Genomic DNA, 12,967 nt, shown 5'->3' with positions numbered 1-12,967 from the left:
CACACACATTATACATATTCACACACACACACACATTATACATATTCACACACACACACACATTATACATATTCACACACACACACACATTATACATATTCACACACACACACACATTATACATATTCACACACACACACACATTATACATATTCACACACACACACACATTATACATATTCACACACACACACACATTATACATATTCACACACACACACACATTATACATATTCACACACACACACACATTATACATATTCACACACACACACACATTATACATATTCACACACACACACACATTATACATATTCACACACACACACACATTATACATATTCACACACACACACACATTATACATATTCACACACACACACACATTATACATATTCACACACACACACACATTATACATATTCACACACACACACACATTATACATATTCACACACACACACACACATTATACATATTCACACACACACACACATTATACATATTCACACACACACACACATTATACATATTCACACACACACACACATTATACATATTCACACACACACACACACATTATACATATTCACACACACACACACATTATACATATTCACACACACACACACATTATACATATTCACACACACACACACATTATACATATTCACACACACACACACACATTATACATATTCACACACATTATACATATTGCAGACACTATGTATTTTCTATTCTCCCCGTTTAGTGAATTAACCGATATTTGAGCCAATACATTTCTGTACTAATGTGGGGATCCTGAGATATCCCACAATCAGATTAACCTTTCAACCCTCCAGCTGCCTTTCACAAGGGCCTCCATGATGTATTGTTATCTGGCCAAGCATACTAGGCAGAGCAGTCCATAAAAGCTGGACAGTCAATGGTCAACCGTCGCTGGGGTGGGGGTCTTCAATTGCCAAACTCATGACTTAGATTGCAAGCTCTGTAGGCCAATTGGTGGTGGAATTAAGGTTACCCTGTGCTATTCACCATTTAGATTGCAAGCTCTATGGGTCAGCCTGGGGGTGAAAGCCCCATCACCCTCTTGCCCAGTTCATCATTTAGATTACAAGCTCTGCAGGCTCCCATATTCAAGATTGAAGACCAGTGTAGGTCCCCCAGTTCAACTGACCATTCATATTGTAAGCCAGTGAGTGCACCAGGGCCCAATTCAAAATTTAGATTCCACATTCTTTGGCTTAGTCTCAGTGTCTCACCTGCCAAATTCATTATTTGGACTGCAAGCTCCATGGGCTAATGCCAGGGAGGCTTCTGTGCCCAAGTTTACCATTTAGATTGCAAATTCTGCAGGTCAGGGCGGACTCCACAGAGTGATTCCCTATTTAGATTGCAAGCTCTTCAGAGTGGACCCAAGGGATGTTCGACTGAAATTCATAAATTAAATGGGAAGCTCTGCTGGTCAATGCCGAAGTTGGATTCTCCTGCTCAATTCACTATAAACTGTAAACTTTTGGGGCCATGTGGGGGTGGGGTCTTCTCTGCTCAGTTAATTCTTTAGACTGTAAGGTCTATGGATCCATCAACATTTAGATTGCAAGCTCTGCAGGTCAGTGCCATGGGGTGGTAATCTGTGGGCCATTTCAAGGGGTTCCCATACCCAATTCACCATTTAAATTGTAAGCTCTGTAGACAAGTGCCGAGGGGTGGTTCCCCTTCCCAATTCAACGTTTAGATTGTAAGCTCTGCTGGCCAGTGCCGAGTGGAGAGGTTCTATGAGGGCCATTTCAGGGGGCCCCTTCCCAATTTACCATTTAGAGAGCAAGCTCTGAGGACCAATGCGGAGTAGGGAGCTCTTTGAGGCACATTTCAGGGGCCTCCATTTCCCAATTCAGATTGCAAGCTCTGTTGGCCAGTTCCAAGAGGGGGATTCTCTAAAGGCAATTTTAGGCGGCTTCCCTAACCCAATCACCATATAGAGTGCAAGCTCTGCTGGCTAGTGCTAAGTGGGGGATTCTCTGAGGGCTATTTCAGGGTGCTCTACTAACCCAATTAACAATTTAGAGTGCAAGCTCTGCTGGCCAGTGTAGCGTGGGGGGGGGGGGTGTCTGAGGGACATTTCGGGGGCTCCCCTAACCCAATTTCCCATTTAGATTGCAAGCTTTGAGGACCAGTGCCGAGTTGGGGGGTTATCTGAGGGACATTTCAGGGGGCTCCCATCCCCCATTTCGATTGCAAGTTCTGATGACCAATGCCGTGTTTGGGGGGGGTTATCTGAGGGCCATTTCAGAAGGATCCTATTCCCAATTCCCCATTTAGATTGCAAGCTCTGAGGACCAGTGCCGAGTGGGGGGTTCTCTGTGGGCAATTTCAGGGGGCTCCCATTCCCCATTTAGATTGCAAGCTCTGAGGACCAGTGCCGTGTTGGGGGGGTTCTCTGAGGGCCATTTCAGAAGGCTCCTATTCCCAATTCCCCATTTAGATTGCAAGCTCTGAGGACCTGTGCCGAGTGGGGGGGTTCTCTGTGGGCCATTTCAGGGGGCTCCCATTTAGATTGCGAGCTCTGAGGACCAGTGCCGAGTGAGGGGTTCTCTGTGGGCCATTTCAGGGGGCTCCCATTTAGATTGCGAGCTCTGAGGACCAGTGCCGAGTGGGGGGTTCTCTGTGGGCCATTTCAGGGGGCTCCCAGTTAGATTGCGAGCTCTGAGGACCAGTGCCGAGTGGGGGGTTCTGTGGGCCATTTCAGGGGGCTCCCATTTAGATTGCGAGCTCTGAGGGCCAGTGCCGAGTGGGGGGTTCTCTGTGGGCCATTTCAGGGGGCTCCCATTTAGATTGCGGGCTCTGATGACCAGTGCCGAGTGGGGGGTTCTCTGTGGGCCATTTCTGGGGGTTCTGATTTAGATTGCGGGCTCTGATGACCAGTGCCGAGTGGGGGGTTCTCTGTGGGCCATTTCAGGGGGCTCCCATTTAGATTGCGAGCTCTGAGGACCAGTGCCGAGTGGGGGGTTCTCTGTGGGCCATTTCAGGGGGCTCCCATTTAGATTGCGAGCTCTGAGGGCCAGTGCTGAGTGGTGGGGTTCTCTGTGGGTCATTTCAGGGGGCTCCCATTTAGATTGCGAGCTCTGAGGACCAGTGCCGAGTGGGGGGTTCTCTGTGGGTCATTTCAGGGGGCTCCCATTTAGATTGCGAGCTCTGAGGACCAATGCCGAGTGGTGGGGTTCTCTATGGGTCATTTCAGGGGGCTCCCATTTAGATTGCGAGCTCTGAGGACCAGTGCCGAGTGGGGGGTTCTCTGTGGGCCATTTCAGGGGGCTCCCAGTTAGATTGCGAGCTCTGAGGACCAGTGCCGAGTGGTGGGGTTCTCTGTGGGTCATTTCAGGGGGCTCCCATTTAGATTGCGAGCTCTGAGGGCCAGTGCCGAGTGGTGGGGTTCTCTGTGGGTCATTTCAGGGGGCTCCATTTAGATTGCGAGCTCTGAGGGCCAGTGCCTGTGTCGGTTATTATTATTATACAATGAATGGGTGCGGGCTGTCCAGATACCTGCTCCTTGCCGCCGGTTGCCCGCTCCTCGCCTCCCACCGTCCTCCTCCGGTGTCCGTCCCCGGTGCTCGCGGCGTGCTGCGGTTTCTCCTGGCGCAGCCTCTTCATGGTTCCCGCTGGCTGTCAGCCCTGTTCGCGGATGGAAACCGACACCATGTCTGCCGTCCCAGAGCTCCCTCACAGCCTCTGCTACCACTGGCCGCAGGGATCCCTCCGCCACCGCCAACCGGAACTACATCCCAGTCCTTCTGTCAAACCCGCCGCGGCTGCTGCCAGACACCGCGACGTGTAGGGGCGGGGCCGGGTGACGCAGGCGATGGGGCGTGGCCACTACGAGGTAAATACTGTGCAAAGTATGCCCCACGACAGGTCGTGCTGTGACTGGCTCAGCGCAGCTGTCAATCATGTTCACACTGTGCCCCGCCCCCTTTGTAACAGCTTTATCAGCAGCCTGTGTGTGTGTACAATTACAAATGTCATGAGACAATGTCCATTGATCTGCACCTCCTGTCATAAAATAATAAAATATGAAAAGCTTTCCCTGACACATGGTGTGCCCTCACTCACAGGATGATATTAATGTCTGAGATTATATCACTGGTTTAATGACTCACCAGGAAAGGTCCAGCCTGGATAAGGCCATTTCGTTTTGTCACCTCCTTGAATAGCTCACTAATGAGTGGTTGTAGGGAGTACACACACCAGCTGGCCTAGATTCTCAGGACAGTCCCTCCGTATTGCCATACCGCCCGAGTGTCCTCAATCTCAAGGACTTAGGCAAGATTTTTCAACTTCGTTTTAAATATTATTATTTGTGAATATAATACATTTATTTCATAATATATTTTAGTACATAAACATATATTTGTCATTTATGTTGTTTATTTGAATTTTATAAACAGATTGCTAAAATGGACCACAGCGCTGTGCAAACCATGGACAGAGCGCTAAAATAACATGCCAAATGTAGGCCAATGGAGTCATGTTCTAATAAAATTAAAGGGACACTCATAGCGATTAAGTTGTTATGGTGGCCAGAGTGGTCTTTTAACTATAAAAACAATGGTGTCAGACTTTTGGCTTCCATCTAATCGCTCTAGTACTTCATATTAATTATTATTTTATTATTTTATTATTTTATTATTTATATAGCGCCATCAGATTACGTAGCGCTGTACAATTGAGGCATAAGAATCCATTAGTGGACTCTACATGCTTAAGTGTCTTCTATTTTTAATTTGAGGGGAAATGCCTCTCATCTTTCTAACACACATCTTTAACTGCTCTCTCTCTTCTGGCACTGTTCCTGCTGACCTTAAACATGCCACTGTAATACCTATCCTGAAAAAAACATCTCTTGACCCGTCCTCCCCCTCTAACTATCGTCCCATATCCCTGCTCCCTTACTCATCAAAGCTTTTGGAAAGACTTGTCTTTACCCGTGTGTCTCACTTCCTTAATTCCAACTCTCTCCTTGACCCTCTTCAGTCTGGCTTCCACCCTCTCCACTCTACTGAGACCGCTCTTATCAAAGTGACTAATGATTTAATCTCTGCTAAATCCAAAGGTCACTACTCCATATTAATTCTCCTTGACCTCTCTGCTGCCTTTGACACAGTTGATCATGCTCTCCTCCTTCAAACTCTTCAATCACTCGGTCTCTGTGACTCTGTCCTCTCTTGGTTTTCCTCCTATCTCTCCCAACGCTCATTTAGTGTCTCCTTTTCCAAGGATACCTCCTCCCCTCGCCCTGTCTTGGTTGGAGTTCCCCAAGGCTCTGTCCTTGGTCCCCTTCTATTTTCTCTTTATACTGCCTCTCTTGGAAAACTTATTGCCTCTTTTGGATTCAACTACCACCTGTACGCTGATGACACTCAGATATACCTCTCCTCACCGGACCTCTCCCCGGCCGTCCTGCAACGTGTCACTGCTTGCCTCTCTTCCATCTCTGACTGGATGTCGTCACGCTTTCTCAAACTTAACCTCTCTAAAACTGAACTCCTTGTCTTTCCTCCTCCTAATACTGATCCTCCTCTCTCACTCTCCCTTCAAGTCAGTGATATCCACATAAGTCCATCCCTACAAGCGCTCTGTCTTGGCGTCATACTTGACTCTGGTCTCACCTTTGAGTCTCACATCCAGTTTGTTGCCAAGTCCTGTAGGTTCCAACTCAAAAACATAGCCCGCATCCGCCCCTTTCTTACGCAAGATGCTACCAAGGAGTTTGTCCATGCTCTAGTAATTTCCCGCATGGATTACTGTAACTCTCTCCTGATTGGTCTCCCCAATAGCCGTACTGCCCCGCTACAGTCTGTAATGAATGCTGCAGCTAGACTGATTTTCCTATCCAGTCGGTCCTCTCACACCTCGCCCCTCTGCCAGTCCTTACATTGGCTCCCTGTATCCTATCGGAGTCAATTCAAAGTGCTAACCCATACATTTAAAGCACTGAACAATTCCAGCCCCTCTTATATCTCTTCACTGATCCAGAGGTATGCCCCTCCTCGTACCCTCCGCTCTGCCCGCGACCACCTCCTGACCGCTGCTCGCACCCGTACGGCCAACTCGCGCTTGCAGGACCTCTCACGGGCGGCTCCTCTCCTTTGGAATAACTTGCCTACTGCCATCAGACTCTCCCCTAGTCTTCAATCATTTAAGAAGGGCCTTAAAACCCATCTCTTCAGGAAAGCGTATGGCCTCCCAGAGTAATCTCTCCCTTACATACCTGTCTCTTGCTCTCTCCTATGGGATAGTGCTTTGCTCTCTTCTCCAGCTCTGCTTCACTCCTACCTGATATTTCCTATCCTAATGTTTCTAATACCCCACCTCCTATAGACTGTAAGCTCATTTGAGCAGGGTTCTCTTCAACCTATTGTTCCTGTAAGTTTTCTTGTAATTGTCTTATTTATTGTTACATCCCCCCTCTCAAAATATTGTAAAGCGCTACGGAATCTGTTGGCGCTATATAAATGGCAATAATAATAATAATAATAATAATCTTTGAAAAATTCCCAATACTTAATGGGTTATTCACTAACGTGTGAATTGTTGGGAATTTATGGACAATTCTTGCTATTTTGTCCCTAAAATTTGAAATTCAGTTTGAATTCACGACTTTTGTGTGTTTTTGGTTTTTGCTTTATTTGTTGTTGTTTTTTGTTTTGTTTTTTTGTTGTATAAAAAAACAGAAAAGGAACATGTTACATACAATAAACTGGATACATGTTTACATAATGCTCACTTTCTGGCTCCAAAGATCCAAAAGAGTACAGTTTATACAATAAATGTGGAAACTATGTCTCTGTAAGGTCCTCCGAAACCCAATTTTGTAGCATTTAAAAATACCCCAAATTATGTCACCTCTTTCAAGCAGGGTTTTTAAATAAAATTTTATATAGAATATACTTGGTTTAGCTTACCATGTGGTGAAGATATCTTCTGAACTGTTAACCCCACAAATGTACCCACTAACCCGGAGGATCTACACAAGAACCTTGATGTTTTAGTAAAACCCAAATAATCTGGGAGAGAATCCCCCCAATAGTTTCATCTCATGAAATACACATACCACTTTTCCAGATATAATTTTGGGCGTATATAATATAGTTCACATTTGTTAAATGACGGAGTAGGTCACATATGGTAAAGATTGGCCAAATCCTCAAATTAGACCTGTGATCTTTAAGTTATTATTATTATTATGATCATTATTATTATTATACTTTATCTTTAAATCACGAACACCTTCAGCAGTGTTGTACAGTGGGGTACACTTGGTACAAGTAAAAAGACAAAAGGTACAATACCTCTGAGACAATACAAAATTTGACAAACAAGCTCCTGTGGCTACTTACAATGCATATGGATTGGGGGTGAGAAATGAGATAAAGGGACTACAAAGGCTACATGGCTAGTTATCATCTTACGGGCAGGGTTCTCTCTACCTCTTGTATTTGCCTGTGTATATTGTACACTCTCCACTAATTGTACAGCGCTGTGGAATCTGTTGGCGCTTTTTTAAATACCAGTAATAAAATAAAAGGTGAGAATGATGTTAACACAGAGCGAGATTGGGGCATTTATTGGTTAAGTGAAATGCCTTAAGTTACCAAGTTGATTGGTTTCCCTAAAGAAGAATATTTTAGGGAGCCCTTAAAGGAAGGAAACTAGTAAAACATTTTACAAATGCATTCCAGAAGTCGGTGCAGCAGGTGCATTAACCCACTGAGCTATCTCATTGAACCGATGGCTTGTCTTCACAACCTTTTTGGCTAACAATTAGCCCTCCATGCTAGCCTAAAGTCTCAAAGTCAAACAGAATAGTTGCAAACAGCAAACAGCCCAGTCCAACCTGCCTTGCGGGACTAGTGAAGAAAACAGGACAGGAAATACTGAACCCATAGAGTCAATGGACCGTAATCAGTACAATATGATGGAGTGGCTATTATGCTTTAAATGTCCTTTTAATAGCAATGGAAGAATGAGAAGGCTTGCAACCAATCCTCAGATTCTGGAAACGTTTACGGGGATTTTTGCAGTGCAGAAGGGAGAATATGTCACTGCTATGAAATCCTAAAACGAATAAACAACAATGAAAAAAAATGACATTAGCATCTGCTACATATACCAGACACTGTCCAGCTGTCCTCTTGATTAACTCCCTCTGTGTCTTTGTATCCATGATGTATCACGGATTTAAACATTCTCACAAACAATGAAAATGTAACCAGCGAGGATGGTCTGTGAAAAATACTTTTTTTATTATTTATAACCGCAGACTCTGCGATTCCCTAGAAAAGTCAGAGTTTCATGTTTTTTATTCAATGATTTCGGACACTCAGATAAATTCCCAAACGGAGCGGAATATGCAGAAATGTCATTACTTACTAAATGGAAATTGCAATTTTTAGTTAACAACACAAACGTTTAGGCCTCCCATTGTGAAGACCTGTTATTCCCTTGACTACATGCTGTCCCATTGCATACGTATGCATAATGTCTACTTGTAACAGCAAATGGAACCACTAGGGGGCAAGGGGTTCAGTGAGTGACAGGCACATCCAGAGTATGCAATCTGTACCAAGTGTATCCAAAATCTTACATTAAAGAGTAAAATATTGAGAGTTTCAAAATTAAGACCAAAACCAAAATGCCAAAAATGTGACTGATGGTGCAATGAGTTTTGGCATATGGCTAGGGAGGATGAATTGGGCTATATGACATATGTGCTTGCATTGATCCTATATGGCAATAGAAGAATGAATTGTGAGAACCGTACTGGGCAGGGAAGGGGGTGAATGTACAGAGGGAATGGTGAGAATTGCAGTCTACACGTTCTATTCATATACCATAAGCAATGTATGGGTGTGTGTACATCTATCCGTATGTATGTGTGTATGCCTGCAGGTATCAATTGCTAGCTCCTAAAATTAGGACATGACAACATTTGTGTATACGGTTCAGGGGTACCTAAAAGTATCCACAATTTTAATTTTTTTCATCCGCAACATACATAGTGGAAGGGTATAATGTATTAGATATTACAACTGAGATGCAATTACAGAAATATTTATATTTACTGACGAGAACATTCTCCTAAAACACCTCCCAAAAAGAATAAGGTCAGTATGAGGGTCAATATAGCTGACTGTCTAAAACCCGGGGGCTGTACTACATGAGACACTGCAGGCTGTCGCTACAGCTTGTACATAAACTCTGCGGTGTTCTAAGATTCTTCCCATTACTTTCTAACCTTGGAGGTTTCATAACAGATCTATAAATTAAATCTTACAGCCACTGGTCAAATGATATTCCTCCTGCTCAGTACAGTTCATAGGTAGAGCATAGATTCGTATCGGATTTCTTTTGTTTTCCCGAGCAGTTTATGGGATATCTTCCACAAGCCCATTGGAAATAATGGGATGACTAGAATTTAATTGACAGGTGTCACCTATTTGCCAGTTTTGGGCAGACGTCACAGCGACTAGCTGGACGCCCCAGGCATTTGCGCAAACACTTCAAGTGTGAGTATCTTTTCTTTTAATTTATTTTTTCAAATATTTTAGAATTATTTATCTGCATTAAATTGGGTGTCGTGTCATCTCCATCCTGGGTGCCCCTAAATGCAAACTGCAAAGTCAGTAGTAAAAAAAAAATAATCTTTCAGATTGCAGCTTCTAGTTACCGGCTCCAAACAAAATATCAACATGTGTGATGGATGAACGATATGCGTTCTCCGTTCCCACTAAACAAACAGAGCTGCGGCTGGCACAGTGTGCCAAGCATGCCAATGTTTACATACTTTTATTACAAGTAAGAAGCATTAATTCATTCTGAGATCACTGGCACAGGGACAATCACTTGGAGGAAATTAAATCCCTTAGAAAGAAATCAGGCATACTATTTGGGTAGAAGATGTGAAGGACTCCAACCTGTTGCCTTGATTTCTAACCCTTTGGGGGGAGTCCCCATTGAGTTTCCTTATTTCTATTTTTATAGAAATACTGTATCTTAATGCTACGCACATGGAAAGGCTGGTTTGACAGAGGAACAAATCCTCCGTGACTAATTGGTTTATACACTAAGCTCCGTGCTTGCTTCCGAATTACAGAATTTGCGGAGGAATCTTTTCATTTGACTTTGAGATTACAATACGAGAATTCCCTGGTAGCAATCTGAGGCCTAATTCATAGAATAATCCTGAGAGAGCAATTACAATCGGAAGCAATTTCCAGGATTCTTAATTATTAATCCGAGTAATGGTTAGGACTGGCTTTGAGTTTGCAAATTATACGCCAAAATATCTGAATGGGACTTTTACATCTTAGTTATTTTAACTGAAGATATGCACATTTTCTTGTCTATTTTCTGCAATTTACATTTTAGTGAATAAATCCCATCATGTCTGGTAAACAGCACTGCGCAATGTAAAGTAAATACGTTTTAACAAACTGCGCCAAATTTTTACATTAGTAAATATCTCCATTATTGAAATTATTACTCGATTGCAGATGACATCATGTAATATTGGCATAGATGTCGTCACCAGCCTATTTGGGGCCCCGTAAATATTCAAGGTCATTGTTATTCTCCCTCCTGATCTGAGCCTATCTGTGTTTGATTTTATGTGTTTTAGCAAGTTAATATAAAGCGGAAATGTCACTGCTCTTAAAGGGACATTTCCTGAATCCTTCACTCCAGGGAAAGCTGTTGAAGCATTTACTCTGATGTCCTGGGTGATTTCGAAGAAGTACAAGATTGACATATGAAACTTGTCGAAGATACCCGTCTTGTGTGAGATTAGACTTGGTATGTTTGTTGCATTTTAATTAGGATACTAAAAAAGTTAAAGGGATACTGTAGTGCCAGGAATACAAAGCTTCGCTCCCCTTGCTTCCCCCCTCCCTTGCGCCCCTCCCTGGTAAATAAAAAGTTAAAACCATTTATTTACTTACCTGATCCCAGGGCCGATGTTCCTCCGCCTCCTCCAACCTCCCAGGCTCTATTGCACATGCGCGGCAAATGCTACACACATTAGACCTCCTCATAGTAAAGCATTGAATCATGCAGAGCGTGAGGAAGTCCAGCGTCAGATACAGGATCAAAGGTCCGTTTCAATTCAGGAAAGCCCTCTAGTGGCTGTCTGTTAGACAGCCACTAGAAGCAGACTTAGAGCTGCAATATAAACATTGCATTTCTATGGAACTGCAATGTTTAAGTGCAATAGAGACACTGTACCCAGACCACTTCAATTAGCTGAAGTGGTGTGGGTGCCTACAGTGTCCCTTTAACAGAGTATTTTGCAGTCAACTCAACTAGTTACCCTCTCTGTGTGTCAGGGCAGCAAGCCTCATGGTTAATGGTTAACTAGCTATTGGACTGTACAAAAAAAAAAACCCAGAGAAGTGACAGATTGAAAAGCAGCTCTGTTATTGTGTCCCTTTATATTTCAGAAAGTAAATTAAACCAAAAGATATGGGCAGGGTGCCCTATGTTTCATACAATGTGTAATTATGCAAAGTTGTGATGGTGCTTAGAATGACGATGTGAAGTTAAGAACAAAGCTAATTTGTCATATTTAATTGGTTTTTTTTGCAGCCTGGATGTTATTGTACTAATGACGCCCCGCCATCACTGGATTGTTTGCACAGATGTGTGCTAGTTACTTTACGTTGCCCTTATATGCGAGAGCGTATCAAACCCAACTATTCAGCAAAATGAGGTTAATGGGAACAGCTCTGCAAAATCCAGGCTGAAATAAGCGAGCTGTGACCATACCGGGTTAGAGAATTTTTCTAAATCTGCTGTTTTTGCCTAAATTTAGCAGTTTCAATTTATTATAATTCACTGTTTAGTGATTAAACCCAGTAGTAACACACATTGTACATTCAGAATTCACATGGGGACAGATACGTGTTTGCCAGCTATCCTGCTTACTCTGTATGCTCAGGACAGGATTTCAGAGCCAGCCATTTGTCAACAAGACTTTGGTCGTATTACAACACCAGCTAATTAATGAACAGACGAGATGTCCCTGCACTCACGTTATAGACCAGAGCTGTCAGCATCACAAGACAAACAATACCTCGCACTACAAAATGCTGAACAATGCAAATAGTCCCCGGGGTAAAATCCCTTTATATAATGCAGCCATCAGTGAGAGATTCTCTATGGACTGTAAAAGTGTTTGTTATTTTTGTATTTTTTATTTATTCACATGGTTATTGCACATAACATTATAACAATATTCATTAGAGTTCATTTTAAATAGATATTAGAATGTGATGGTTCAGGTTTATCAATTTTATGTTGGTTCAAAATGGCTGCCAGAAGCCAACCTATGCAGATGCTGATCGCTACTACCTGGGTAAGGAAATTGAAAAGCTTAACTTAAAGTGACTAAAGTGCGGTAAAAAGAATTGCACTCACGGGCGTAGTCCTTTTACTAGATCTCAAATTTTGCAGGCATAAGGCGGTATTATCCCCACCTACGCATATAAGTGGTTCACAGATTCTTTGACAGCGCTAGCACATATGGGAGAAAATAAACCATATATAGTGCTCTCTGTATGTAACTACATATGAACATAAATGGAGATGTATTTACATTTTTTGGAGCAATACAATTGCTCTATTTTGACAGCGTGAGTGGTACAATATGAGTTTTACTGACGAGGGTATATTTAATCTGCAATGTAAAACACTACACTCTGTTACTACAGGAGCTTCTATGATAGCTCTAGCAAATGTGAGTGGGCACTCACACACTTTATGTTATATGGTTTTCACTCTTTGTGTTACATACTATCAGTATTCTCTGTGTTGCTCTTTTTATCTGACCTCTCTGCTGCCTTTGACACTGTTGATCATGGCCTCCTTCTCCTAACTCTTCAATCTCTTGGTCTCTGTGACACAGCCCTCT

At 43.1% G+C, this 12,967-nt stretch overlaps 1 protein-coding gene across 2 annotated transcripts in view; it reads right to left on the bottom strand.

Moving 5' to 3' along the window:
• Positions 1-3,833, bottom strand: part of MAST2 (microtubule associated serine/threonine kinase 2) — a 220,067-nt gene extending 216,234 nt beyond the window's left edge. For both annotated transcript variants that reach the window (XM_063427730.1, XM_063427731.1), the window contains exon 1: positions 3,547-3,833. In XM_063427730.1, coding sequence (XP_063283800.1) covers positions 3,547-3,654 — 108 coding nt within the window. In that variant the 5' untranslated portion in view covers positions 3,655-3,833. The remainder of the gene's footprint in view (positions 1-3,546) is intronic.
• Positions 3,834-12,967: the final 9,134 nt, after the last annotated feature.

Source organism: Pelobates fuscus, chromosome 7, assembly GCF_036172605.1.
Source record: "Pelobates fuscus isolate aPelFus1 chromosome 7, aPelFus1.pri, whole genome shotgun sequence".
Lineage (NCBI taxonomy): Eukaryota > Metazoa > Chordata > Amphibia > Anura > Pelobatidae > Pelobates > Pelobates fuscus.
The sequence above is the reverse complement of the archived record's forward strand: the minus strand, read 5'-3'. Positions and strand labels throughout refer to the sequence as shown.